The sequence below is a fragment of the Cheilinus undulatus genome, linkage group 23, assembly GCF_018320785.1.
Source record: "Cheilinus undulatus linkage group 23, ASM1832078v1, whole genome shotgun sequence".
Classification (NCBI taxonomy): Eukaryota; Metazoa; Chordata; class Actinopteri; order Labriformes; family Labridae; genus Cheilinus; species Cheilinus undulatus.
Window position 1 is genome coordinate 8,468,806 of NC_054887.1, and position 26,199 is coordinate 8,495,004.

A 26,199-nucleotide genomic window follows, 5' to 3' on the forward strand; every position below is an offset into this window, starting at 1 on the left:
CTAGACTTTCACTAACATGTATATTGAGTATAATAATGTTTTGAACTGAACATTAAATTTAGGCCGGACCAGCTGCTCCTTATACTGGTCAAGGGGATTTCTGGCATGTTTGATATTTTGGTTGTACGAATGCACTCTCTTCCAAAGTGAGTGAAGCCACGAGTAGAGTCCTCAACTTTCATTTTTCATTCACCATGAATGTCACAGATAGAACGTCCATCCAATCACCTTCTAAAAATTCTCTGAAAAGTCCTTCCCAAATGTTCCTATGGGAGCTTTAGGGATAGTTGATCTGGCGTGTCAGGTTAGCTGTTTCCTGCCAACAGGGCTTTATTTATTTTTTCTAATTTTAAGGTCCTTCAACTCTCAACCCACAGACATGAGGGACAGCCCAATTGCACAACCCAAAAACTAATCACTACGCCAGAACACACAATTCAGTCAGGCATTTCAACAGGCATCCCAGTTGCGGTCAACCGTGTAACCTTAACACTGTAAGGTAATGTCAGGTCACTTCAAGTGTTTTATCAGCAGGCAGTTATCGGGTCTGAAATTAGATAACAGATGTAGTATTCTAGACTCTTGGTATATTTCCTGGAAGTGGAGCCTTGGTTTAAAGTTCACAGTTGCAGCCTTAGTTATGAAAGATGCACCTTTGTGGATTACACTTTAGATAACAAAATTAAGTCTGTTTGTGCAAGAGTGAATTATTCTAGGTATTTTGGCTAATTGTTGGTGGAGAATTCCAACAGCACAATTTCTATTTTAATTTCTATTTTTTGAAAACGCACATAGAGGTAAGAAGAAACATATGGGGCAACAGCGCTTGAAGTCACTTTGTTCGCTGATGATCTGTCTGCTGTGTTTGGGAGGCCTTCTGATCACTGTGGTCTTGTACATATCCAACAAGAAGTAGATGTTTTTCTACCTTTCCTTTTGGTACTTTTTAATGCTTGTAGAGTGTACATCAAAATAAGGCAACAGGCTGTCTGGGCTCTAAAACGACAGAGATAAAAGCAGAAAAAAGCACCAGGCCGGTGCAAGAGTTGCCGTGTACTGAGGCAAGAGGCTCTCAAGAATTGACGTTTTTATCTTGTTTCTAAGTTGCATTTGAATGGTTCTTTTTAACCTGCATGTTGTTGAATGTGGGCTTCTGTAGGCAAAAGGACCTTTAATTATTCATTAATCAGTAATAAATCCATTCCCTCCTAATCAATCATTCACCTTTGTCCTTTCTGCGTGTTGGTTAATCTGGAAGAAGAGTCTGGAGCAGGATCAGGTCTAAGTTGATGAAAATTTATTACAAGAGTCAAGAAGGTGCAGTACAGAGTCTCTGGGTTCAATTACGTGTCCCTCACAAGCAAACAGATGCTGGGTCAGTTCACGAAGTCTGAACCCTGTCTACCTTTCCCTGAACCCTTTTATCTGCTAACATTGGTTCTCTAAGTATGAAAAATGTGCATCTTCGGGTGTTGTCTGCTCTTGTTGGTTGTTCACTTCCTTGTACGTCAACATTCTTTTGTCTCTGGGCAAATCAGTCACTCCGTCCTGAGTGACTTCACCATCTGTAAGACACAGAACATCCTGCCCCTACATATTTCAACATGCTATCTGACTCCATCGAAACTTCTTCTCCTGTTTCACAAACTTCTTACGGTTAGCACTATCTCTACCCTGTCTTCCTGTTTCACAAACATCATTATGTATTAAAAAAGCTTATGTGTGCTGCAAAGCATAAACCTTCATGTGTGAGTCATTTTTATTCCTTTGTACTGAGTGATCTAGCGCCTCTCAGGAGTTTTAAACCTTCACAATGTGCTCAACACAACATAACCTGCAAAATAAGCGCATTAGTATAAAATCTTATCAAGACACTTTGTGTTAGCTTAAGTTATAGTTATACACAAATTTAACACGAAGGTCAATTGGCCTGAGAAACGCCGTCCGGCATCTGGCAGCTGTCTCTACAACACTGCTTTTACGGTTTAATCCTAATCGCTTGGTGTTTTTAATCGCTTGGTGTGTTTTTTATGGACTTTACACCTCAGTAAGGACTTTTAATTTACTTTTGCCATTTCCATGGGCTACTAAAAGACCAGGACATATTTATTTTTGCAAGCCTACTTTCTGGGGCAAAGTGGCAAAGAATTCATCTGAGTGTGTGTCCTGTGCTCTTAACATCTCAAAGCTGAAGAAGAGCATTGAGAACCGAGGTTATGGAAAAAAACAACCTTATCGTGGAATTTTCCACTGTGGCCACGACTCAGGCTAAGCACCTAGCAGTTCTGAGTGCCTCCAGTCACGGGTACTGTAACACAGCCTGCCTCTCTCGCTGCTCCGCTCCAGTAGCTCCAGAAGTGGTTGGCGACTTCACTGTTCCGTAGTTCGGTTCCACTATTGCTGGTGTTCCGGAGGCTGGGGCTGCCTCAGCCCTGCCAGAGGATCCATGGCTTCACCTGGGAGCAAAGCCCAAATCCTCAGTGCAACCGAGCCGCTATCACGTACCTGCGGATGCACAGGTGTGCAGCAGCGGAGCTATAGTGGAGGCTCCAGTGAGCTCCACTCCACGACAGCCGGAGCTGTGGTCCGTAGCGTGCAGGGAAAAGCACAGAGCTAAGCCTCCTTCGCCCCTACCTACACACCCTGGACCTAGTTATATCTAAAGGTCGTACTATTTCCAAACCCTGTGTTAGAGATGTTGCCTTTTCTGATCATTGTTGTATTTTCTTTGATGTAAAATAATCAAAAAATGGTTTATTGATGACAACACAATTGTAAAATTTGAGAAAATTGTAAATGAGTCACCTGTGTTCCTGGTATCATCATCTGATGATCCTGTGATGGATTTTAACTACAATTTACAAAACATTATTGACAGCATTGCACCTTTTAAAACCAAAATCCTTCAAAACCAAAAAAACGCTTGGAGGAATACAGTAGTTGTTAGACAGCTTAAGAGACAGTGTCGGCAAGCACAACGTAAGTGGAGAAAAACCAAACTTCAGATTCACTACAACATTTACAGGGATACACTTTATACATACAACAAAGAAATCAAATTAGCTAGACAGTCTTATTTCTCTAAAATCATTAATGAAAACATCAACAATAATAAAGTACTCTTTTCCACTGTTGACAGACTTATCAACTCACACAGCCAAATCCCAGCACAGATGATTTCCACTGACACCTATGAACAGTTTGCTCCTTTCTTTAACAATAAAATCATCACCATTAGAAAAAATATCAGTACCTCAATGACTTTAAATACACTTGGACCCCAGTTACCCCGAAACATCATTAATGCCACCATGTCCCACTTTGATCCACTGAATCTCCAAATGTTAGAAAATATTGTTCAGCAGCTCAGACCCTCCACCTGCTGCTTAGATCCCATCCCTACCAAACTTTTAAAAAATGTTTTTAGCTTTTCAGCCCCACAGGTGTTAGAAATTATCAACTGCTCTCTTCAGTCTGGCATTTCCCCCTCATCTTTAAAAACAGCTGTATTTAAACCACTTCTAAAGAAAAGTAATCTTCTAAATGTCTATGACTCAAGTAAACGCAAAGGCAAAAGTCCATAATCCACCAGTCTCCTCAGAAAAAACCCCACAATAAATCCACACAGCAAAACCCCCCAAAAACAAAAAATATGCGATCAACCGCTAATTACTGGTATACCAGGTTAAAAATACAAAAACAAGACGATCTCACCCAAATTCAGGAAGCATAATCCAACAGGGAAATTTTTTTTTTCTCCCCAACTCCCCGAGGGCTTCTTTGCTGTAGCTCATGTGAGTGTGTATTGGCTTCATCCATCAACTCCTCTAATTCTGTAAGGTCAAATTTCATTTTGTGCGTTCGGCTCTCATGCTGCAAACCATGAAACATGCAAAACCCTCATTTAAATGGACGTGTCTCCAACACGTTTGCACCACTTATCATTTGCGCATTCACTCTTAGTAAATCACCCGCAAACCGCAGTCCAACCCCAAACGCAAAATTCTAGATTGCACACACAAATCAATACATGCAAATTAGGATCTTAGTAGATCTGGCCCTATGGGTAGACAGAGCAGCATGGCGAGTTAGCGGCGAGTTAGCAGCGTTCAGAGACGGACAATGAGAAACAGCGCTGGATCAGTCATCCAACAGTCGTTCAGCTTTTAAAAGGAAGAGGTCGAACTCATGCGGTAATTGTTAAAATATGCCGTAAGATGATGCCGAGATAACGGCGGCAGTAACACAACCCGTTACTAAAGACATGAGCCCAGTGTTGTTGAAAAGCCAGGATTTAAAAATCTCGTAAAGACACTCCACCCAGAATCTGGGATTTACCTGGGTGCAAACATTTTGCTGAAAACTCCCTGCCAGAGTCGTACATGTCAGAGAGAAGACGGCCCAACAGCGGAAAAATGTGATCCACTTCTCAACTACGGAAAATGATCTCATCCTAAAAGTTCAAAACACCAACAATGCGGAGTTTAATTGTTCCTCATGTTAAATGATCTCCCATGATCACACAGGAGAGCTTCTTGAATAAGCTCTAAAGACGCTCTCATTTTATGAACTTGTCAGAAACGGGTCCAGCGTTCATCAGCACAGGTAACAGGACCAAGGCCACCCGCGCTGTGCCTAGGCCCACCTTGTCCTTCTGTGCTGGGGCTGTGAAGCATGCCGCTCTGAAGTACGGAACGATTGCACTCACACAGGCCAACCGTACCAGACTTTAGGCTGAAACGGGCCCAGGCACAGTACAGATGGCCTAGTGTGAGTGCGCCCTAACGTAATCACAGCTGTGAGCCTGAATGGTGGACTAGACTGCAGGGTTTTGGCCATCGGCTGCATGCAGGATTGGTGAGTTTTGTGAATGCTTGCTTCACCCTCAATGAGGAAAATAATTATTTCATAATCAGCAATAGTAAACATAACACAGAAAAAATTTCAGGACTCTCCATACACTGTAAAAGAAAGTATTTCATGATTTAAGTATTTTAGAGTTATTAGTAGAGGTTTGAATGAAGTTCTTCTCAAAATAAAACAGTGTGCTTAATTTGACTTAATATTGATTTTTACCCTTTCTGCATACAATTTGATTAAAAATCCAAAAGAACAGTCTATTTTAATCACCAAACTAGGGTCATTTGGTGCTGAATTAAACATTATACAGCTCCTTAGAGGACATTTCAAAGTACTGCAATATATAATGGTGTATTGGGATAAAGCAAAAATGTGTCGGGATATATATTTTAGGCCATATCTCCCAGCCCTACCCCTGATCTAGACAGTCCGTATGTTTCCTGTTGTTAGTCATGTTTGTTCTGTTTTTCAGTCCATCCCATAGCCTTTCATTGTCCATAGAGCTGGAGCTCTGCTCAGTTGAAGCTATATGCTTCTCGCTTGCCCTCCTCAGGACACAGTTGTTATCTGTGGCTTGTTATTTGGAAAGTGGGTGATATGTTTTTTTTGGGACAATAAGGTCTACACAAAAGTTTATATAGTCTGAAATTGTCTCAGTAGCATCATCAAGCTCAAGACCAGCGATTACATTTGGACAAGGGCCAGCTTTTTCCTTACAGGCACTTTAGGGGCAATCTCTTAAAAAATGGAAGAATTTTCAAAAACTGTCTCTTTAACATATTTTTGTTTAAATATTTTAATTTTCTTAAATATACAGTACTGTGCAGAAGTTTTGGGCATGTAGAGTGCTAACGGTTCCTCACAGGTCCTGATGTTCCACAACCCTGGGCTGAAGAGAGGAGGGAGGGCGGCCAGAATAAGTGTCGACACATTTGACGTGTACATGTGTCGCTCAGCAGCAAAGGCCAAGCTTAACAGCATTTCTTTTGTGCGGGCCTTTGCACCCCTGGTAATACAACCAGCAACCACCAACAGTTTTCAGGTGCTTAGAACATACACACGACAACCAGGGGCAAACTAACAGTATAATAGGTTAAAGCGCCACATCTACCCATAACTCCACCCTAGAGCTGTGGTTTATGTTTTGTTTTCATCAGATTATTTTCTCATGCCCTTGGTAATGTACAAAGACATCCAGAGCATGACCTGGGTTGTGTCAGTCCTCCTTCTCGCCCAATGGGGTGGGCGTTCTCACCATTACACACCTTATTTTTGGCTCAAATTTTGGCCAAATAATGCCTAAAACCTCTGCACAGTACTGTATAATATATGTAATTTTTAGGCTCTGACAGATTGGTACTATTTATCACAACCAGCCACAAGGGGGCGATTGAGATATTTTACCTTAATATTCCTGAAGCCAAAAGTTAACATAGTAACGGCTGGAAAATGGATGAAACATAAAGTCATCTTGATGAAACTGTTTCAATCTTAATTGTTTTTGGAGTTGTTTTAATAGCTGTTGGGAGCTTGCTGATGATCACTGCTCTCGACTGCGGAAGATGCTCCAATCAGTGGTGGGAAAACAGCTCCACCGTGTCTTCAGACCACTGCGGCACTGTTTTATGCTGGGGCTTGCTTGCCTTCAGCACTGTTATATATATATATGTGGCCTGAGAGAAGGCTGCCAATAAGGGGGGATGAGGGGGAGAAATAAAGGGGCCCAACCAAACTGGGGGCCTATGGAGGTCAGCAAAATCATGGTCTACTGTAAAGTAATGCTGTGATAACTATATACAGTGCTTAAAAAATTAATTAGACAACCTGTCATAAAAATGAGAAAACATCAATATTTTAGAAATCTTTCAAAAACTTGTTTAAAACTAAAAATGTTATTATTTATTTGGCAAATAACAAACTGAAACAACTAAATAATCCTTTTTCACACATAATAACCAAAAAACTTCATATTTTGTATGGCCTCATTTGGCCTTGATAACAGCTTGCATTCTCACTGGCATTGTTTTTATGTACTTTTCTACAGTCTCTTTTGTTATTCAGTTCCAAATAGTTTCTAGCTGTTCCCACAGACTTGCTTTAGATGAAACTTTTGTGCGATCAATCTTTGAATCTACTGAATCCCAAATTTGCTCAATAGGATTCAAATCCGAACTTTGACTTGGCCGGTCCATCAGCTCCAGTACTCCAGATTCCTTTTTCTTGGTCAAATAGTCTCTGCACAGCTTTGAAGTATGCTTGGGGTCATTGTCTTGTTGGTATATGAACCCACAACCAATCAGATTCAGTCCAGAAGGGATTCCATGATGCACTAAGATGTTGTGGTAGACGTTCTTGTTCATGATACCGTCCATTTTCACTAGTTTGCCCACGCCATATCCACAAATGGAACCCCATACCATAATGGAATCTCCACTGTTTAACTGTGGGTGCAGTGCATCTGGCATCAAAATGTTCTCCAGCTTTTCTGCGGACATAAACATGACCATGCTGACTGAAGAGTTCAAACTTGGACTTGTACGTCAGCATGAGAGTACACTGAAAAAAAATGTTTTGTTGATCCTACTTAATTTTATTAAGTTTAGCAGTCGCACACAATATGTTTATTCAGATCTAGATATAATTTTTTTGTTGACTGAACTTAATGTTTTTAAGTAATCTCAGATGAATAATGCAGGTAAGTTTAACTTAATAATTTTGTGTAGCAGGTGCTAAAATTTTTTAAGTAAAGTCAACTAAACTTGGATTAAACAGACTTGAATGAATGGAGTTGAATTAACTCAATTTTATTAATTTTAGCAGTTGCACAAAATAAATTTGCCCAGATTCCACGTTTTTAATTTGACTCAACTTATTTTTTAAGTAATTACAAATTAGAGGTATATTTGCTCAAATTAAGTACACTGTAAAACAAGATGAGCAATTGTAGGTAGCTGTTTACCTTCAAACATCAAATAGTACTCACTGATAAGTTTTTTCATCGTTTCACCTAAGGTGGACTAACTTGTGCCATCAATTGCAGCAATGACTGTTAGTAATCCACTGAACCAGAAGGTGAAGTTTCACCAATGTTAATGTACCATCCTTCATCCATTAACATTGGCCTCTATAAGCGGAACCTCTTTACGTGAGACACCAACTTGACTCATGGTGCTCTTTGTTTAATTATTTTATTTAACCTTTATTTAACCAGGAGAAAACCTCATCGAGATTAAAAATCTCTTTTTCAAGGGTGTCCTGGCCAAGACAACAGCAGCAAACTGAGTGCATAAACATTTAGTGCCCAAAGGCATTCTGGGAAAACTGCAGATTCTCATACACATGCTCAGACAGGGCAGTATGTTGTCCTCATTTGAACACAGTTTTTTTAATGTTCCTTGTTCACAATTAAAATCAACTAGCCTGAACCCATTTTTAAAATTAAAATCACTTTAGTTTAACACAATTTTTTAATGTTATTTTAACACATTTTAAACCAACTTATTTGAACACAGTTTTATTATGTTACTTTTGCACAATTAAAATCAAGTCATTTGAAATGGAGAATGCACATTTCGAAATTAGTCCGAAAATATAAGAAGGATTGAATTACACATTTAAATCAGTGAAACAAACTTAATAATTATATGTACGTAACAAATACTAAGGGTCAAAATCTGTTCAGAGTACCTTCTTCCAGTCAACAACAGTCCAGTGTTTGTGCTCCCTGGCAAATCTGAGGCGTTTCTGGATGTTTGCAGGCCTCAATAATGGCTTCTTAGCAGCTGTTCTTCCCTTTAAGCCTTGTTTCGTCAGTCGTCTTCTTATGGTCATTCTGGAAACTTTCTCAGACTCTGATCTAGAAGCATTCATCTCTGCCTGAAGATCAGCAGTGGTCTTCCTTCTGTCCCTAGTACTTAAAATCTTGAGCTGTCTGACATCTGCTTCAGTTAACTTTCGTTTCCTGCCTCTGTCTTGGCGCATTTTCTAAGTACCAGTCTCGGCAGTTGACTCCAAAGCACACTCGACCACACTGTGAGAACACTTTACGTCTTACCCTGTTTGTCCCATCCCATCCAGCATCATGAAGTGCTTTAATGCTGACTCTTTCATTTTCAGTGAGCTCTCCACGTTTTACCATTTTGAACAGGAATGAGGGATTTCAAACTGAATTCACCTTTTTATACCCAAATTTGAGCCGGCTCACTGGGCTTCTCTGAGAAGTCAGAAATTAATCAAGCATAACATTCAACCACTAAAACTAATTCTATAATCTGTTCAGGAATGCAAGTAAATAACTATAATTTGACACATTAATCAAGTGATAATAATGTGCTTTACTATTTTTTCAGTTTTTTTTCCCTAAATCAGTACATTTGGAAGTTCATGGATAACAATAATAATTATATTTTAGCATTAAAAATATCATTTGGGTTAACGAGCTTCTACATATTGGTGTATTAACCATTGCAGAAACACAAAAAAATGATTGTGGTAATTACCAATGCTGTTAATTTAGGGCAGCTGTGGCATAAACCTTACATTGGGTGGTGGTCTAATACATTTGTTAAGCACTGTATATGAAGCCTAGCATCTTGGCACTACCTGCACATTGTGATGTAAAGCATTGTCAGGCCACTTAAAGTGTTTTATCCACAGTCAGTTATCTGGCCTCTTAAAATCAGAAATAGAGGAAGCCAGCAATCTTCATTTGTTTTATTAATCCCAACAGACCAGTGGTTAACGGAGCTGCTATTCTAGACTCATAGTATAATACCTGGAAGTGAAGCCTCAGTTTACAGTTCACAGTTACGCCTGGCATCCTTATTTACTGAAGAGTTACATAAAAAAGCCACACCTTTATGGATGTCACCTGAAATAAGAAGGAGTTTTAGAGCTGTGATTATCTTGTTTGAGGGACAATCAAGTCTTTTTGTACCAGAGTTTATTCTTCTGGGTATTTTGGCTAGCAGGCAGTGAAGAAATTTAACAGCACTATTTCTATTTTAATGTTGTTTTTATTATCATAGAGGAGAAAGAGAGATATGGGGCGACGGTGCTTGAAGTCACTTTTTCCACTGATGATCTGTCTCTTGTGTTTGGGAGGCCTTCTGATCACTGTGGTCTGGTACATATCTGACAAAAAGTAGTGTTTTCACTTTCCTTTTTCTACCTTTGTATGCTTGTACACCAAATAAGGCAGCGGGTGTGTTTGGGCTTTAAAACAATCAAAAAATGCACAGGTAATACATAAGAAATGAGTAACCTCCTATGAGTTAACCTTCATAAAAATGTCAAAGTTACTTGGTAACAAATTTCAAAATTTTCCTCCTATTTTTATGCAAAAAATGATGTTGATTGGGTCCTGTATGAACAGTTATGTTCTCTATTTTTTGCTCTCATGCTTGGATGATCTTATTTGAATTAGTGGCAACGATTGTTGCTGGTGGGCACATACCTTATCTCTAGGTATTAAAGGATACTCTCAACCAATGATACTATTCAAATCCAGCTTTATTTATTTATTTATTTATTTTTATTTTACCTCTGAGCCTTCTGCAGTTTTCTTAACCATTTTGTCTTGCCAGGACTTTCTGTCTTAAAAACTTGTAAAACATTAACCCTGGTTTTAACGATATGTGTGGTGCAGTAATGACACTTATATTAAAAAATGTAATGTGACCATAAGGAAAAAATAAAAATAAAATAAATCTAACTGAAATTGAAATTTTTAATATTTTCTTGTATTGCACAGTGAAAAAAAAAAATTAAAAAAAATTCTGTGACAAAAATTCTTCAAAATATTCACATTTAGCAACAACAACAAAAAAGTTCTTTGGCTTTTTGGAATTTGCTTCTTTGGACAGTGACACAGAGGGCCACGTCACAGCCTCTCTGTGTCTATTTCTCACCATTCTGAGCCACTCAGGCTCTCTCCTACAGCTTACACCTGTGCTAGGGCTGGGCGATTATAGCAAAAATCAAAATCAAGATTAATTGACCTTTTTCCCTCAATTGTGATTAATGAATGATTAATCTACCCCCGACTCAGTTTATGCTGTAAATATTTGTCTAACTTAAAAAAAAAATAACTGAAGTTTTGTATATTTTAAGGTTTAATGCATCAACCTCGTCTACTTCCACAAAAAAAAATTGTGGCTTAATCTATAAAACGTTGTTTTCCCTTTAAACAGTTTTGTGCCCTTGTAATAATCAAACCAGAGGGCTACTGACTGCAGTTTCACTGGCCAGTTTCAAATGAATTTTCCTGGTCTGTCCAGATTTAGTGAATTTTCTTCAACAGTACCTTTCTCTTTGTCACTCTCTTGGTGGTCTCTCTCACTTTTCTCTTTGCACAGTCATCTTTAAACATGCCATATTCCTTCCATGTCTTGATGATGGATTGAACTGAAATCCAGGGGATGTTCAGTGCCTTTGAAATGTTTTTGTATCCATCCCCTGACTTATACTTTTCAATAACCTTTTCTGTGAGTTGCTTGGAGTGTTCTTTTGTCTTTATGGTGTAATGATAGCCAGGAATACTGATTAACCAGTCACTGGACCTTCCAGACACAGGTGTCTTTAAACTACAATCACCTGAGTTACATTCACTCAGGTAATCCTCATATCACTCATTGTGAGTCTATTAACACAAAAAAGACCTGTGCTGAATTAGGTCAGTAACTTTAAAGGGGTGAATATTTATGCAGTAGCTTATTTTCCATTTCATATTTTTGTTCAACTGGCACTACTTTGTTAAAAGCTGTTTTCACTTTGACTTTGCAGAGGGATCATGTGTGAGCAGGATGTTTCACATAAATGCCAGGAAACACCTGAGCAAACATTTGTTAACATGCAGGATGATAAAAAATGGAGGCATTCGTAATAACAGGTTGTTAGTGATTATCATATGATATGTTAACTCACAACTGTCTAGGTTTTAGTGTTTTAAATCTAAGATTCAATGTATAAAGTTCTAAGAATTAGCCAATTTTTTCTTTTTTCTTTGTTTTTTTTATTATTTTAACCCTTTAACTCCAGAGCCTCTGGACATGTTCTTATTTTAACTATAAATGGCACAGAAGATGTCTTTTTAATTTGACTCAACTTATTTTTTAAGTAATTACAAATTAGAGGTATATTTGCTCAAATTAAGTACACTGTAAAACAAGATGAGCAATTGTAGGTAGCTGTTTACCTTCAAACATCAAATAGTACTCACTGATAAGTTTTTTCATCGTTTCACCTAAGGTGGACTAACTTGTGCCATCAATTGCAGCAATGACTGTTAGTAATCCACTGAACCAGAAGGTGAAGTTTCACCAATGTTAATGTACCATCCTTCATCCATTAACATTGGCCTCTATAGGCGGAACCTCTTTACGTGAGACACCAACTTGACTCATGGTGCTCTTTGTTTAATTATTTTATTTAACCTTTATTTAACCAGGAGAAAACCTCATTGAGATTAAAAATCTCTTTTTCAAGGGTGTCCTGGCCAAGACAACAGCAGCAAACTGAGTGCATAAACGTTTATCACCTAAAGGCATTCTGGGAAAACTGCAGATTTGTCATGCACATGCTCAGACAGGGCAGTATGTGGTCCTCATTTGAACACAGTTTTTTTTAATTATTTTAACCCTTCAACTCCAGAGCCTCTGGACATGTTCTTATTTTAACTATAAATGGCACAGAAGATGTCTTGTAAGTGCTTTTGCCCATTATTCTAGAGTACTTAAATATCTGGAAGTTGTGTACAATGTACTGCATGTTTAAAATTGAAAACTTAGTTTCTAGGCTCTTTTCTTATTTTAATCATAAAATCAGGAAAATGTCCTGTGAGTACGTGCTTTTGCCCATTTTTTCCACAGTACTTTGAACTTTTAATGTATGGCAGTTATTTACAGATTACTGCATGTTAAGCTTTTTAACAGTTTAAAATGAAGAAACACAAAAAACGGGGGAACTTTATGCTAGAATCTTAGTGGGAAAAGGGGAAATTACAGAAATAACTGCATGCTGACTGTAAAGCACAGTTTCTTAGCTTTCAGAAACTGTTTGAATTTTTCTGACAGCACAAACGGTCATGAAATTATGGTTATGTAAAGTGTGCTTCAACAGCGCGTCGTCGACGATACGCTAGGATGTTAACAGGATGTTACCAGAGCTGAGAACTAACCACCTGGGAACAGGTGCACTCTGCTTTCTCATCCTAATGCAGCCCAGCCCTGTCCATATTTCTTACCAGTTTATTGTCTGTTTGCTTAGCTCTGAGGCATGCAGGACACGGTAGTCATACGCCCAGCTGTGATCAGTTGATGGCCATCTGTTCCTAATAATCACATCACAGCTCCCACAGCCAATCACAGCTCTTTTTCTAATTTTATTGTATCCAGTTTGCATTGACATAATTGTTTGTAACCATATGGGGGATTCTAGCCATGCATTCCTCTGAAAGTCAAAACATCCTGCTTGACTAACACAGGAAGCATCTTTTGAGCAGAGCCTTGTCCGCCAAGTAAAACTGTATATCTATTTTGCAGTGCAATGGTTAAATGTATGACAAAAATGTTCCTGTTTCTACTCACTGACCTCTTCATTCATACATCTGTCCTGTTTCTCTTGTTCAGCTACTATGTGAGTCATCCCTTACCAACCACTCAGAAGAAAAGAGCCCCTAAGACCTTTAACCTCTGCGATGACTGCAAGTGAGTAAAACACCACCGCTGCTTCTCCTGAAGTGACCCTAATGTTGATAACTCCATCAGGCTTCAGTGAATTCCTAATTAATTCCACATCTAACCGCAGGCCAAGTAGAGCCTCAGGCCATCGTGGAACTTTTTGTTGCTCCCAATGTACAGTTCAAGCCTGTTACTTACCTGGTTGCCTATTTGTTTCTGTTTGTGTGTATTCTTTTGTCACAGAAAAGACGTTGAAAAGATAATGTCAAATTACTCCCAAAACTGGCACAAGCAGGAAGATAATTACCAAAAATTCAGGTAAAAACAGATATCTGGAACTTTGCAAAACAAGAAGAAAATCACACATAATCATCAGTAAATGTACTGAGATGCTTTCCAACATGGTTGGAACTCTTTCTTTCTTAGATTCTCTTAAAACTAAACTGAAGAAAGATTGAGTGACTTTCTTGTGCCTGCTTTAACAACGTTCTTGTGGTTTCCCAGATCTCAGCTGAAGAGCAAGTGTAATGGTTTTAACAAAGCCATCTTGAGCCAGACAAATACTCCAGTGGGATTCAAGATTGTTTATGACTGGGAAAAGGCGACCCTCAAGGTGGATCGAAAGCTTTTTAACACCTTTATAAAGGTATTTTTGATTGCTTGTATGAGTATTCATGCACTATGGGGACAGTAAACATGCTGTTTAAGGTTTTCAGTAGTTTTAACTGATCCAGCATTACATGTCTCACTGCAATTTCCATTTTTCTCCAACCAACCAATTAACCAACCTTCCCATCAACCAAACAAATGAACCTACCCACCTACAACTAACCAAAAAAACTGACAAACCAACCAACCAACCAACCAACCAACCATCCTTCCTACCTACCTACACAATCTTGCCACAAGTATTCGCTCATCTGCCTTGACTCGCATATGAATTTAAACGACATCCCATTCTTAATCCAATCCAATAATCGGTCCACCCTTTGCAACTATAACAGCTTCAGCTCTTCTGGGAAGCTTTCCACAAGGTTTAGGAGTGTGTTTATGGGAATTTTTGACCATTCTTCCAGAAGCGCATTTGTGAGGTCACACACTGATGTTGAACGAAATGGCCTGGCTCTCAGCCTCAGTTGAGGTCAGGACTCTGTGCAGGCCAGTCAAGTTAATCCACACCAAACTCTCTCATCCATGTCTTTATGGACCTTGCTTTGTGCACTGGCGCACAGTCATGTTAGAACAGGAAGGGGCCATCCCCAAACAGTTCCCACAAAGTTGGGAGCATGGAATTGTCCAAAGTTTCTTGGTATGCTGAAGCATTCAGAGTTCTGTTCACTAGAAGTAAGGGGCCAAGCCCAGTTCCTGAAAACAACCCCACACCATAAAATCCCCTCCACCAAATTTTACACTAAACACAATGCAGTCATACAAGTACTGTTCTACTGGTAACCACCAAACCCAGACTCGTCCATCAGATTGCCAGATGGAGAAGTGCGATTCGTCACTCCAGAGAACACGTCTCCACTGCTCTAGAGTCCAGTGGCGGCGTGCTTTACACCACTGCATCCAACGCTTTGCATTGCACTTGGTGATGTATGGCTTGGATGCAGCTGCTCGGCCATGGAAACCCATTCCATGAAGCTCTCTACGCACTGTTCTTGAGCTAATCTGAAGGCCACATGAAGTTTGGAGGTCTGTAGCAATTGACTCTGCAGAAAGTTGGCGACCTCTGCGCACTATGTGCCTCAGCATCCACTGATCCCGCTCCATCATTTTATGTGGCCTACCACTTCATGGCTGAGTTGCTGTCATTCCCAATCTCTTCCACTCTTTTATAATGCCACTGACAGTTGACTGTGGAATAATAAGGAGCAAGAAAATTTCATGACAGGACTTGTTGCACAGGTGGCATCCTATCACAGTACCATGCTGGAATTCTCTGAGCTCCTGAGAGCGACCCATTCTTTCACAAATGTGTTTAGAAACAGTCTGCATGCCTAGGTGCTTGATTTTATACACCTGTGGCCATGGAAATGATTGGAACACCTGATTTCAATTATTTGGATGGGTGAGTGAATACTTTTGGCAATATAGTGTACCTACCTACCTACCTACCTACCAAGTCCCATCCCTACGCCAAACCCTGGTTCATTTTGATGGTCACTTTTAATATTAACAGAGCAGCTGCTGATGGTTTTGCAGGCAGTCTCTGCTTAATTTTCCAGCCTTTCTTGCCTTTACAGTTGCTCCACATGACACTACTCAACCAATGAAATTCAGACAAGGCATTGTGAAGAAGAAGTGTGATAAGTACAGGGCTCTGTGTCTGAAAATTGAGGCCAATTTGGAAGTGTAAAAACAACAAAACTGAATTTCGTTAAGTTATCACTTGAGGCTTCCGCAAAGTCAAAAAACACACCTCATGTTAAAATGTAATTATCTAACAGCAGAAATAATTACACTATTCACATATTTATTAAAAACCTTCACTTTGGTTTTAAGAAAGATATGACTTGTGCATTGTTAGGGTTATGGCTGAAATGACTGCAAGCCAGCATCAAACGAGCCGCTCCAACTCTTTGTCTGTCTCTTACCTGACCAAAACTGATTGAGACAGCATTTTCAGTGTGGCAGCCAACATGGATTGGGTCCAATTGACCGCATCAGTTGCCGGGTGTCAGTCAGACTTCGTCTAATACTTTCTGCAGTCTATAGCAGAGGTCAAAGAGGGAACCATGATTAGAAAACATATGACACAGTGAATAGCATCATCTGTATAAATGTGATTTTTTTTTTTTTTTTTGGTGAGGCATTTTCCTTTGGTTGTTATTCCAGGAGCATCCTTTCTCAAACAGAACATGGGACACTTGTGCTGTTGTTGGGAATGGAGGCATCCTGGCCGACAGCGGCTGTGGACGGATGATTGATTCAGCTCAGTTTGTATTCAGGTGAGACAGGGGTCCATGGTTGAGGACTTAAAGAATAATGACAAAGTTAACCAACAGAGCCAAAGCCAAAAGCTTCTTTCTTTGTTTTTTCAGGTGCAACCTTGCTCCTTTGGAAAATGGTTATGAGAAACATCTGGGCACTAAGACTGACCTTGTGACGGCAAACCCAAGCATCCTTAAACAGAGGTGAGCAAATTAATGAATTGTGCGTTACTATAAAAGTCAGTGGGAGAGAAATACACAAGTTTATAAGTAGGTTAGAGTCGCACTGAGAGGCTGCTAGTGAATTTGAGATACAGGATTTAAACCTGTTTTTTTTCCCCACAGGAAATAGTGTGCACTAACTTGAGGCCTAACCTAGCTACCTTCCAACCTACCTTCCCAATCAAAAAAGATATTTTGCACTCAAGGTTCCCAAGAGCACAGTGGCATTCATAATTCTTAAATGTAGGAAGTCCGGCACAACCAGGACTCTTCCAAGAGCTGGACGCCCAGCCAAACTGAGCAATCACTTGAGGGAAGAGGGCCTTAATGAGAGAGCTGATGAAGAACCTGATGGTCACTTATAATCAGGGCTGAAAGTATTGGCACCCCTGGAATTTTTCCAGAAAATACACCATGTCTCACAGAAATTGTAGCACTTACAAATGGTTTATATACACGTTTATTTCCATCATGTGCATTGGAACTACACAAAAAACAGAGGAAAGAGGCCAAAATTGACATAATTTTACACAAAACAAAAAAATGGACTGAACATAATTATTGGCACCCTTTTAAAACTGTGGGTGAATCATTTTATTTCCAGCATGTGATGCTCATTTAAGCTCACCTGTGGCAGTAACAGATGCTGGCAATCTAGAAATCACACCTGAAGCCAGTTAGAATGTCTAAAAGTTGACTCAACCTTTGTGTTGTGTGCCTGTGTGTGTCACACCAAGCAAGGAGAAGAGAAAGAGGAGCCAAGAACTGTCTGAGGACTTGAGAAGCAAAATTGTGGAAAAATATGAACAATCTCAAGGTTAAAGACCATCTCCAGAGATCTAGAAATTCCTTTGTCCACTGTGCGTAATATAATCAAGAAGTTTATAACCCATGGCACTGTGGCTAATCTCCCTGGACGTGGAGGAAAGAGAAAAATTGACAAAAGAATGCAACACAGGATAGTTAGAATGGTGGATAAACATCCTCAGTCAACTTCCACACAAATTCAGGTTGTCCTGCAGACTCAGGGTGCAAAAGTGTCAGCTCGGACCAACGTCGTAATCTGAATGAGATGAAGCACTATGGCGGGAGACCGAGGAGAACCCCACTGCTGACAAAGAGACATAAAAAGCCAGACTGGAGTTTGCAAAAATGTACCTGAGTAAGCCTCAGTCCTTCTGGGAGAACATTTTGTAGACAGATGAGACTAAGGTAGAGCTTTTTGGAAAAGCACGTCATTCCACTGTTTACAGAAAACAGAATGAGGCCTACAAAGAAAAGAACACAGTACCTACAGTCAAACATGGTGGAGGTTCAAGGATGTTTTGGGGTTGTTTTGCTGCCTGTGGCACTGGGTGCCTTTACTGTCTGCAAAGAATCATGAAATCTGAAGACTATCAAAAAATTTTGGGCCACAATGCAGGACCTAGTGTCAGAAAGCTAGGTCTGTGTCAGAGGTCATGGGTGTTCCAGCAGGACAATGACCCCAAACATACCTCAAAAAGCACTAAGAAATGGTTGGAGACAAAGCTGGAGAGTTCTGAAGTGGCCAACAATGAGTCCAGATCTAAATCCCATTGAACACCTATGGAGAGATCTAAAAACTGCTGTTGCAAGAAGGAACCCTTCAAATCTGAGACACCTGGAGCAGTTTGCAAAAGAAGAGTGGTCCAGAATTCCAGTTGAGAGGTGTAAGAAGCTTGTTGATGGTTATAGGAAGTGATTGGTTTCAGTTATTATTTCCCAAGGGTGTGCAACCAAATATTAAGTTGAGGGTGCCAACAATTTTGTCTGGCCCATTCTTGAGTTTTGTGTAAAATTAAGTCAATTTTGTCTTTTTCCTTCTGACTTTTTGTGTTGTTCCAATGCGCATAAAGGCAATAAACACATGTATACCAAAACATTTGTTGATTGCAACAATTTCTGGGAGAAATTATATATTTTCTGGAAAAATTCCAGGGGTGCCAACATTTTCATCCATGAATGTGTGTCAAGATGATACCAATGTGAAATGACTGAACTGTTTATATCTAATTTTATATATATTGTCTCCCTTTCCAGAGAAACTCTGATTACAGTGTTCTCTCTCACTTTAGAGGCTGATCATGAGTTAGGCATCATACGTGTCGATCTGTACTCTGGTGATTCAAATAAAACTATTTTGCATACAAGCCAGTTTTGTCTCAACTGTTAATGTCTCAAAGATGATTAACATTCCTATGTTTTAGTTAAAAAGGCCAAATAATTGGGCATTATTGGGTTTAGGGATTTCTCCCCTCAGCAATTATCCCGTCATTGTTTAAAAAGTTTCTTGTGTTTATTTCAGAAAAGAATTGTTCTTTGATATTTGCTGTCTTTTTTTTTTTAAGGTATGCATCTCTGATGGATCATCGTCATCCATTTGTGGAGAGTCTGCGTATTTATGGCAACTCCTTGCTCCTCCTTCCTGCTTTCTCCTTTTTAGGCAGCACTCCTATATGTATGCGGGCCATTTACGCTGTTGAGGACCATGGAAGCCCCATGAGACCTGTCTATCTTAATCCTGAGTACTTCATCAGTGTGAAATCTTTCTGGCGCACACAGGGCCTAAAGTCATATCGGCCGAGCTCGGGTATGGTGATGGTCAGCCTGGCATTTGAAGTCTGTGAAAATGTTCATGTTTATGGGTTCTGGCCCTTCAGTAATCACCCCTATGGACTCTATGACTTGAAACACCACTACTATGATGACAGGAAACCTGACCAGGGAATACACGCCATGCCGGCTGAGTTTGGACTCTTGATGAAGCTGCACAATCAAGGTGTTCTGAAACTTCACCTGGGAGACTGCTGATCCTGAAAAAAGTAAAGTGCTGACTGCTGACAGAACAGAAGCAAAGTTTCCTCTTTGCACCATCAGTCTGTTGCCTTCTCAACATAATGTTCCATAGACTTTTATTTTGAAGAGACTTGTTTCTAAGCTTGTTGGCCATGCTTAGAGATATCTTTTATTTCCTGTTAGCCATTTTTGAGGAAGCCACCTAAACGTGACCACATGCTCTAGACATCACAGCAGCCGTGTTGTGAGTAAATATATCTAAATATTTAATTTTCTGCTCATAAGTAAGAGCAGAGAGACAAAAGAGACAAAAGTTGAACTTTTTGGAAGGTGTGCGGCCCGTTACATCTGGAGTAAAAATAATACAGCATTTGATAAAAAGAACATCATGCAAACAGTCCAACATGGTGGTGGCAGTGTGATGGTCTGAGGCTGCTTAGCTGCTTCAGGACCTGGACCACTTGCTGTGATTGATGGAACAATGAATTCTGCGGTCTACCAGAAGGCCAATGCCCGGTCATCAGTTTGTGCCCTCAAGCTCAAGCACTCTTGGGTTATGCAGCAGGACAATGACCCCAAATATACCAGCAAGTCCACCTCTGAATGGCTCAAGAAAGACAAAATTAAGGTTTCAGAGTGGCCAAGTCAAAGTCCGGACTTAAATCCAACTGAGACGCTGTGGTGTGACCTTAAACGGGCAGTTCATGCTGGAAAACCCTCCAATATGGCTGAGTGAAAACAACTCTGTGAAGAAGAGTGGGCCAAAATTCCTCCACAGCAATGTAAAAGACTCATCACCAGTTATCACAAACGCTTGATTTCAGTTATTGCTGCCAAGGGTGGAACAACCAGTTATTAGGTTCAGGGGGCGATTACTTTTTCACATAGGTCCAAATAGGTTTGGATTTATTTCCCCTCTTAAAAATTAAATAATCATTCAAACACTGCGTTTTCTATTGAATTTGTTTGTCTTTGTGAAATATAAAACTGGTTTGATGATCTGAAACATTTAAGTGTGATAAATATGCAAAAAACTCAGGAATCAGAAAAGGAGCAAATACTTTTTTATGGCAATGTATAAATAATCCCTCCTAGTTCTTCGTCTGGTCTCAGGGAGGTGTTCAGGAGGCATGTTCCTCAAAGTAAAATTCTGAAGACTTTGAATATCCCACCATCTACAGTACATAATGTCAAAAGGTTCAGAGAATTGAGAGAAATCTTGGTTTGCAAAGGACAAGTCTGAAGGTCAATATTGAACGATTGTATCATTAGGGCTCTTGGGTGGCACTGCATTAAAAACAGGCATGATTCTGTACTGGAAATCACTGTACTTCCCCCTGACTGTGCCTTGAAATCCTGTCAATGAAAATCACAAGCTGGATCTCCGACCTCCAATAGACACTGGGCTGGGTTTGCAGCTGAGTGTGAAGCAGCTGGTATGGGAATAGGCATCTCCAAGTCTGAGGCCATGGTTCTCTGCTGGGTAATGATGGATTGCTCCTTCCAAGTGGGAAGTGATTTTTTTCAAGTAAAGGACTTGGGGTATCTTGGGGTCTTGTTCATGAGTGAGGGTAAAATGGGCCGTGCATAGCAAATTCAGGTCACTCGAATAAACTCTGTGTGAGTTAAAATCAACTTTATCTGAGGGTACATGTGAAACCATTGAATAAACTCTAGAGCCCAGTTAAAGTAACTCTTTTCTGGGAGTTGATTATTAACTCTTATCAGGAGTTAAAATACTACTCTCACTAGGAGTAAAATTAACTCTTTGAGTTACATGAACTCTTTCTCTGTATTTGTAGTTAACACTTCACTGTGTTATATATTTTCATGCACAGAGATTATATAACAGACCACTTTAAACACCACCACATGAAGCTCTACCATGCCACTCAAACCTAAACCTCCCAATTCACATTGGCCATTGTGGTTGAGCTGGTGCACTCCAGTCAGGATAGGGCAAAGAGGTAGAGAGCTTCTCTTCCTCTATCTTAAACCACTCTCTTCCACGTGTGGGAAGTGTATAACTCAATGGACAGTGTCACTCATGGTGCAGATGTGTCTAACATCAAATCAACAATAATCCACCAGAAACATGAGCAAGAGAATTCCAGCAGTGATAACTGTACAACAGGCAACATCTAAACACATCTAAACACATATAAATACATCTAAAATACATCTAAATGCACAATGCATGAAGGGAAAACTCCACTCCCCAGATCTGAAGTGGCAGTGGAGGCGTGGCAACAAAGCTGTTAGGAATGAACTCAGGAACAGTGCTGATTCACTGCTATCAACACTGTGTGAATGAACTACTTTTTTTTCAGCATCACTGAACACTCGCTGGAGTTTAAGTGCATGAATGAACTCTGAAAATCTAACTCTTTCACTCTTTTTTGTTTAACTCCCAGTTTTTTCACTCTGGGAATTTGCTGCATGAGATTGACAGACAGATTGGGGCTGATCCGGAAGCTTTTGGTTTACAGATTGATTTTCGTTCCAACACCATTCGTCATTAACTCTGTGTGATGACAGGAAGAATGAGATCATGAATACAAGAGGTCAAAATGAGAATCCCAAAGGGGGTGTCTGGGCTCAGCCTTAGCAATAGGATGAGGAGCTTGGACATTCAGAGGGATCTCGAAGTAGAGCTGCTGCTCCTTCCCATTCAAAGGAGCCAGTTGAGGTGGTTCAAGCATCTGATCAGGATGATTATACACTATGTTGCCAAAAGTATTCGTTCACCTGCCTTGACTCACGTATGAACTTTAGTGACATCCCATTCTTATTCCATAGGGTTTAATATGACATCGGTCCACCCTTTGCAGCTATAAAAGCTTCAACTCTTCTGGGAAGGCTTTCCACAAGGTTTAGGAGTGTGTTTATGGGAATTTTTGACCATTCTTCCAGAAGCACATTTGCGAGGTCATACACTGATGTTGGATAAGAAGGCCTGGCTCTCAGTCTCCGCTCTAATTCATCTCAAAGGTGTTCTATCAGGTTGAGGTCAGGACTCTGTGCAGGCCAGTCAAGTTCATCCACACCAAACTCTCTCATCCATGTCTTTATGGACCTTGCTTTGTGCACTGGTGCACAGTCATGTTGGAACAGGAAGGGGCCATCCCCAAACTGTCCCCACAAAGTTGGGAGCATGGAATTGTCCAAAGTTTCTTGGTATTCTGAAGCATTCAGAGTTCCTTTCACTAGAAGTAAGGGGCCAAGCCCAGCTCCTGAAAACAACCCCACACCATAATCCCCCCTCCACCAAACTTTACACTTAGCACAATGGAGTCAGACAAGTACTGTTCTCCTGGCAACTGCCAAACCCAGACTCGTCCATCAGGTTGCCAGATGGAGAAGTGCGATTCATCACTCTGGAGAACGCGTCTCCACTGCTCTAGAGTCCAGTGGCGGCGTGCTTTACACCACTGCATCCGATGCTTTGCATTGCACTTGGTGATGTATGGCTTGGATACAGCTGCTCGGCCATGGAAACCCATTCCATGAATCTCTCTACGCACTGTTCTTGAGCTAATCAGTCTGCACGCCTAGGTGCTTGATTTTACAGTCGCTAGAAAAAGTATGCGAATCCTTTGAGATTTCTTGGATTTCTGCATAAATTGGTCATCAAATGTGTCCCGATATTCATCTAAGTCACAACAATAGACAAACACAGTCTGCTTAAACTAATGCCGCGCAAAAAATGATATGTTTTCATGTTTTTATTGAACAAACCATGTAAACACTCACAATGCAGGGTGGAAAAAATATATGAACCCCTAGGCTAATGACTTCTCCAAGAGCTAATTGGAGCCAGGAGTCAGCCAACCTGGAGTCCAATCAATGTGATGAGATTGGATGTGTTGGTTAAAGCTGCCCTGCCCTATAAAAAACACACACCAGTGTTGAATTTGCTGTTCTCAAGAAGCATTGCCTGATGTTAACCATGCCTGGCACAAAAGAGCTCTCAGAAGACCTACGATCAAGAATTGTTGACTTGCATGAAGCTGGAAAGGGTTACAAAAGTAAGTCTCTAAAAGTCTTGATGTTCATGTGTCCACGGTAAGACAGACTGTCTACAAATGGAGAAGGTTCAGCACTGTTGCTACTTTCCCTAGGCGTGGTTCAGATGACTGCAAGAGCACAGCACGGAATGCTCAATGAGGTGAAGAATACTCCTAGAGTGTCAGCTGAAGACTTACAGAAATCTCTGGCACATGCCAACATTTGTGTCGACAAATCTACAATAAGTAAAACATTAAACAAGAATGGAGTTCATGGGAGGACACCACGGAGGAAGCCACTGCTGTCCAAAAAACACATTTCTGCACGTTTGAAGTTTACAAAAGAGCATCTGGATGTTCCACAGCACTACTGGCAAAATATTCTGTCCATAGATGAAACCAAAATTGAGTTGTTTGGAAGGAACACACAACGCTATGTGTGGAGATGAAAAGGCACAGCACACCAACATCAAAACCTCATCCTAACTGTGAAATGTGGTGGAGGGGCCATCATGGCTTGGGGCTGCTTTGCTGCCTCAGGGCCTGGACAGATTGCTGTCATTGATGGAAAAATGAATTCCCAAGTTTACCAAGACATTTTGCAGGAAAACTTAAGACCATCTGTCCAACAACTGAAGCTCAACAGAGGAAGGGTGATGCAACAGGACAACGACCCAAAGCATAGAAGTAAATCAACAACAGAATGGCTTGAACAGAAGAAAATATGCCTTCTGGAGTGGCCCAGTCAGAGTCCTGACCTCAACTCGATTGAGATGCTGTGGCATGACCTCAAGAGAGCGATGCACACCAGACAACCCAAGAATATTGCTGAACTGAAACAGTTTTGTAAAGAGTAATGGTCCAAAATTCCTCCTGACCATTGTGCAGGTCTGATCTGCAACTACAGGAAACGTTTGGTTGAGGTTATTGCTGCCAAAGGAGGGTCAACCAGTTATTAGCCTAGGGGTTCACATACTTTTTCCACCCTGCACTGTGAATGTTTACATGTTTTGTTCAATAAAAACATAAAAACATATCATTTTTTGTGCAGTATTAGTTTAAGCAGACTGTGTTTGTCTATTGTTTTGAATTAGATGATGATCGGAACACATTTGATGACCAGTTTATGTAGAAATCCAAGAAATCACAAAGGGTTTACACACTTTTTTAGCGACTGTATACACCTGTGGCCATGGAAATGATTGGAACACCTGATTTCAATTATTTGGATGGGTGAGTGAATACTTTTGGCAATATAGTGTATATCCCACCTGGCCTGGGAGGACCTTGGAATCCCTCAGAAGGAAGTGGAAAACATTGCTGAGGAGAGGGATGTCTGGGTTGAAAAGATATTCCAACCATATGGATAACAATATCAGGAGTACCTACCATCCTAGTAGTCATAGAGACAGATTAACATGTATGGCTCAGCTAGCTTAAATAATAGGGCACAACTTCTCTCACCCTATGATGGGAGCTTGTGGCTAAAAGCTGTGTGGCAGGTGATGGGGCAAAATCATCTCCAAGGCATCCACTGTATGACCATTAAGTCCTTTGAACATAACTCTGAGCACCTTGTCCCACTGAAGTGAGTACCAGTCACTGTTTGTTAACATTACTGATAAATCAAATTCTTTGAGGTTTCCAGTCCTGATGACCACCAGTGTGCCGGGAGCCCCATTCAACAGATGATTCATTGCCCTGAGGATGCTCTGAAGCAGTCTGATATAGAGCTGCATTGGGAAAATGCTTAAGTGGGACCAAATGCCAGTGACGACAAATGTGCTTCAACCACCAAGCCCATCAAGCTCACTGGCTATGAAATGGACAGCGGGACCATTGCTGTTGTACCTCACCAAAATGTTTTTCATGTTGTTCCACATCACGAAAGGTCCTGTTTGCCTCTGACCATTCGGATTTACTCCCTGCATCTGAAGGTATGAGAAAAGTGACAGATTAAACCTGTGATGTGAAAAAAAAACAATACTGCTGCCTGATGGAGGAGTCTCCATACAGATGGACTTCCTTGCCTCTCAGACAATGATCGATGCCAAAGGAGTTGCTGTATTTAAAGATTTTGGTGCCGCTTTGTGATCGCCACACACTGTAGTAATACCCAAAGAGTCCAGACTACCCACTGCCTTTAAGGGCCCTGGGTTGTCCTAAGAAGAATCAATGGAGAGGGATAGTGAGGACAAACATCTCTATAAATTAGATGCAGAAACATATACATTTTTAGCTTCAACTCTTCTCTTAGTGCAGGTAGTGGACCATTTACAGCACCAGATTAATTCTCATTTAGAACTAAAATATTTGGCAGTTGTGTTCCAGTTAGCACTAACCTTGATTTCAACATTGTTGTTTGGGGGAAAAATATTTAAACATTTAATTTCAATGAAAAACTATCAATATAGGCTGTACAATGCTACCAAAATATTTTTGTATGGGAACTATACAAAATAGAAAAAAAGGAGAAGAAATGATGACTACTGCCTAAGAGGCTCTGTATATACTGAGTTTTAATATTATATCATAGAAATTCTATACACATTTACATACATTTATATCTCAGGTTGAGAGTGAACCATACATTTAAATCAAGTTAATGTGACTATTTGTGCTTTTTATTCAGAGAATGAACATATTTCTCATCTACTTGGATTGCCTTACAGAAAAAGGCCT

General features: G+C 40.3%; 1 protein-coding gene across 1 annotated transcript; it reads left to right on the plus strand.

Moving 5' to 3' along the window:
* Positions 1–2,216: 2,216 nt before the first annotated feature.
* On the plus strand, positions 2,217–19,525 carry LOC121505774 (alpha-2,8-sialyltransferase 8E-like). The gene is made up of 8 exons (XM_041781327.1): positions 2,217–2,305; positions 2,415–2,519; positions 13,488–13,565; positions 13,782–13,856; positions 14,043–14,184; positions 16,377–16,489; positions 16,583–16,675; positions 19,063–19,525. The coding sequence occupies exons 1-8, from the start codon at positions 2,217–2,219 to the stop codon at positions 19,523–19,525; spliced, it is 1,158 nt and encodes a 385-aa protein (XP_041637261.1).
* Positions 19,526–26,199: the final 6,674 nt, after the last annotated feature.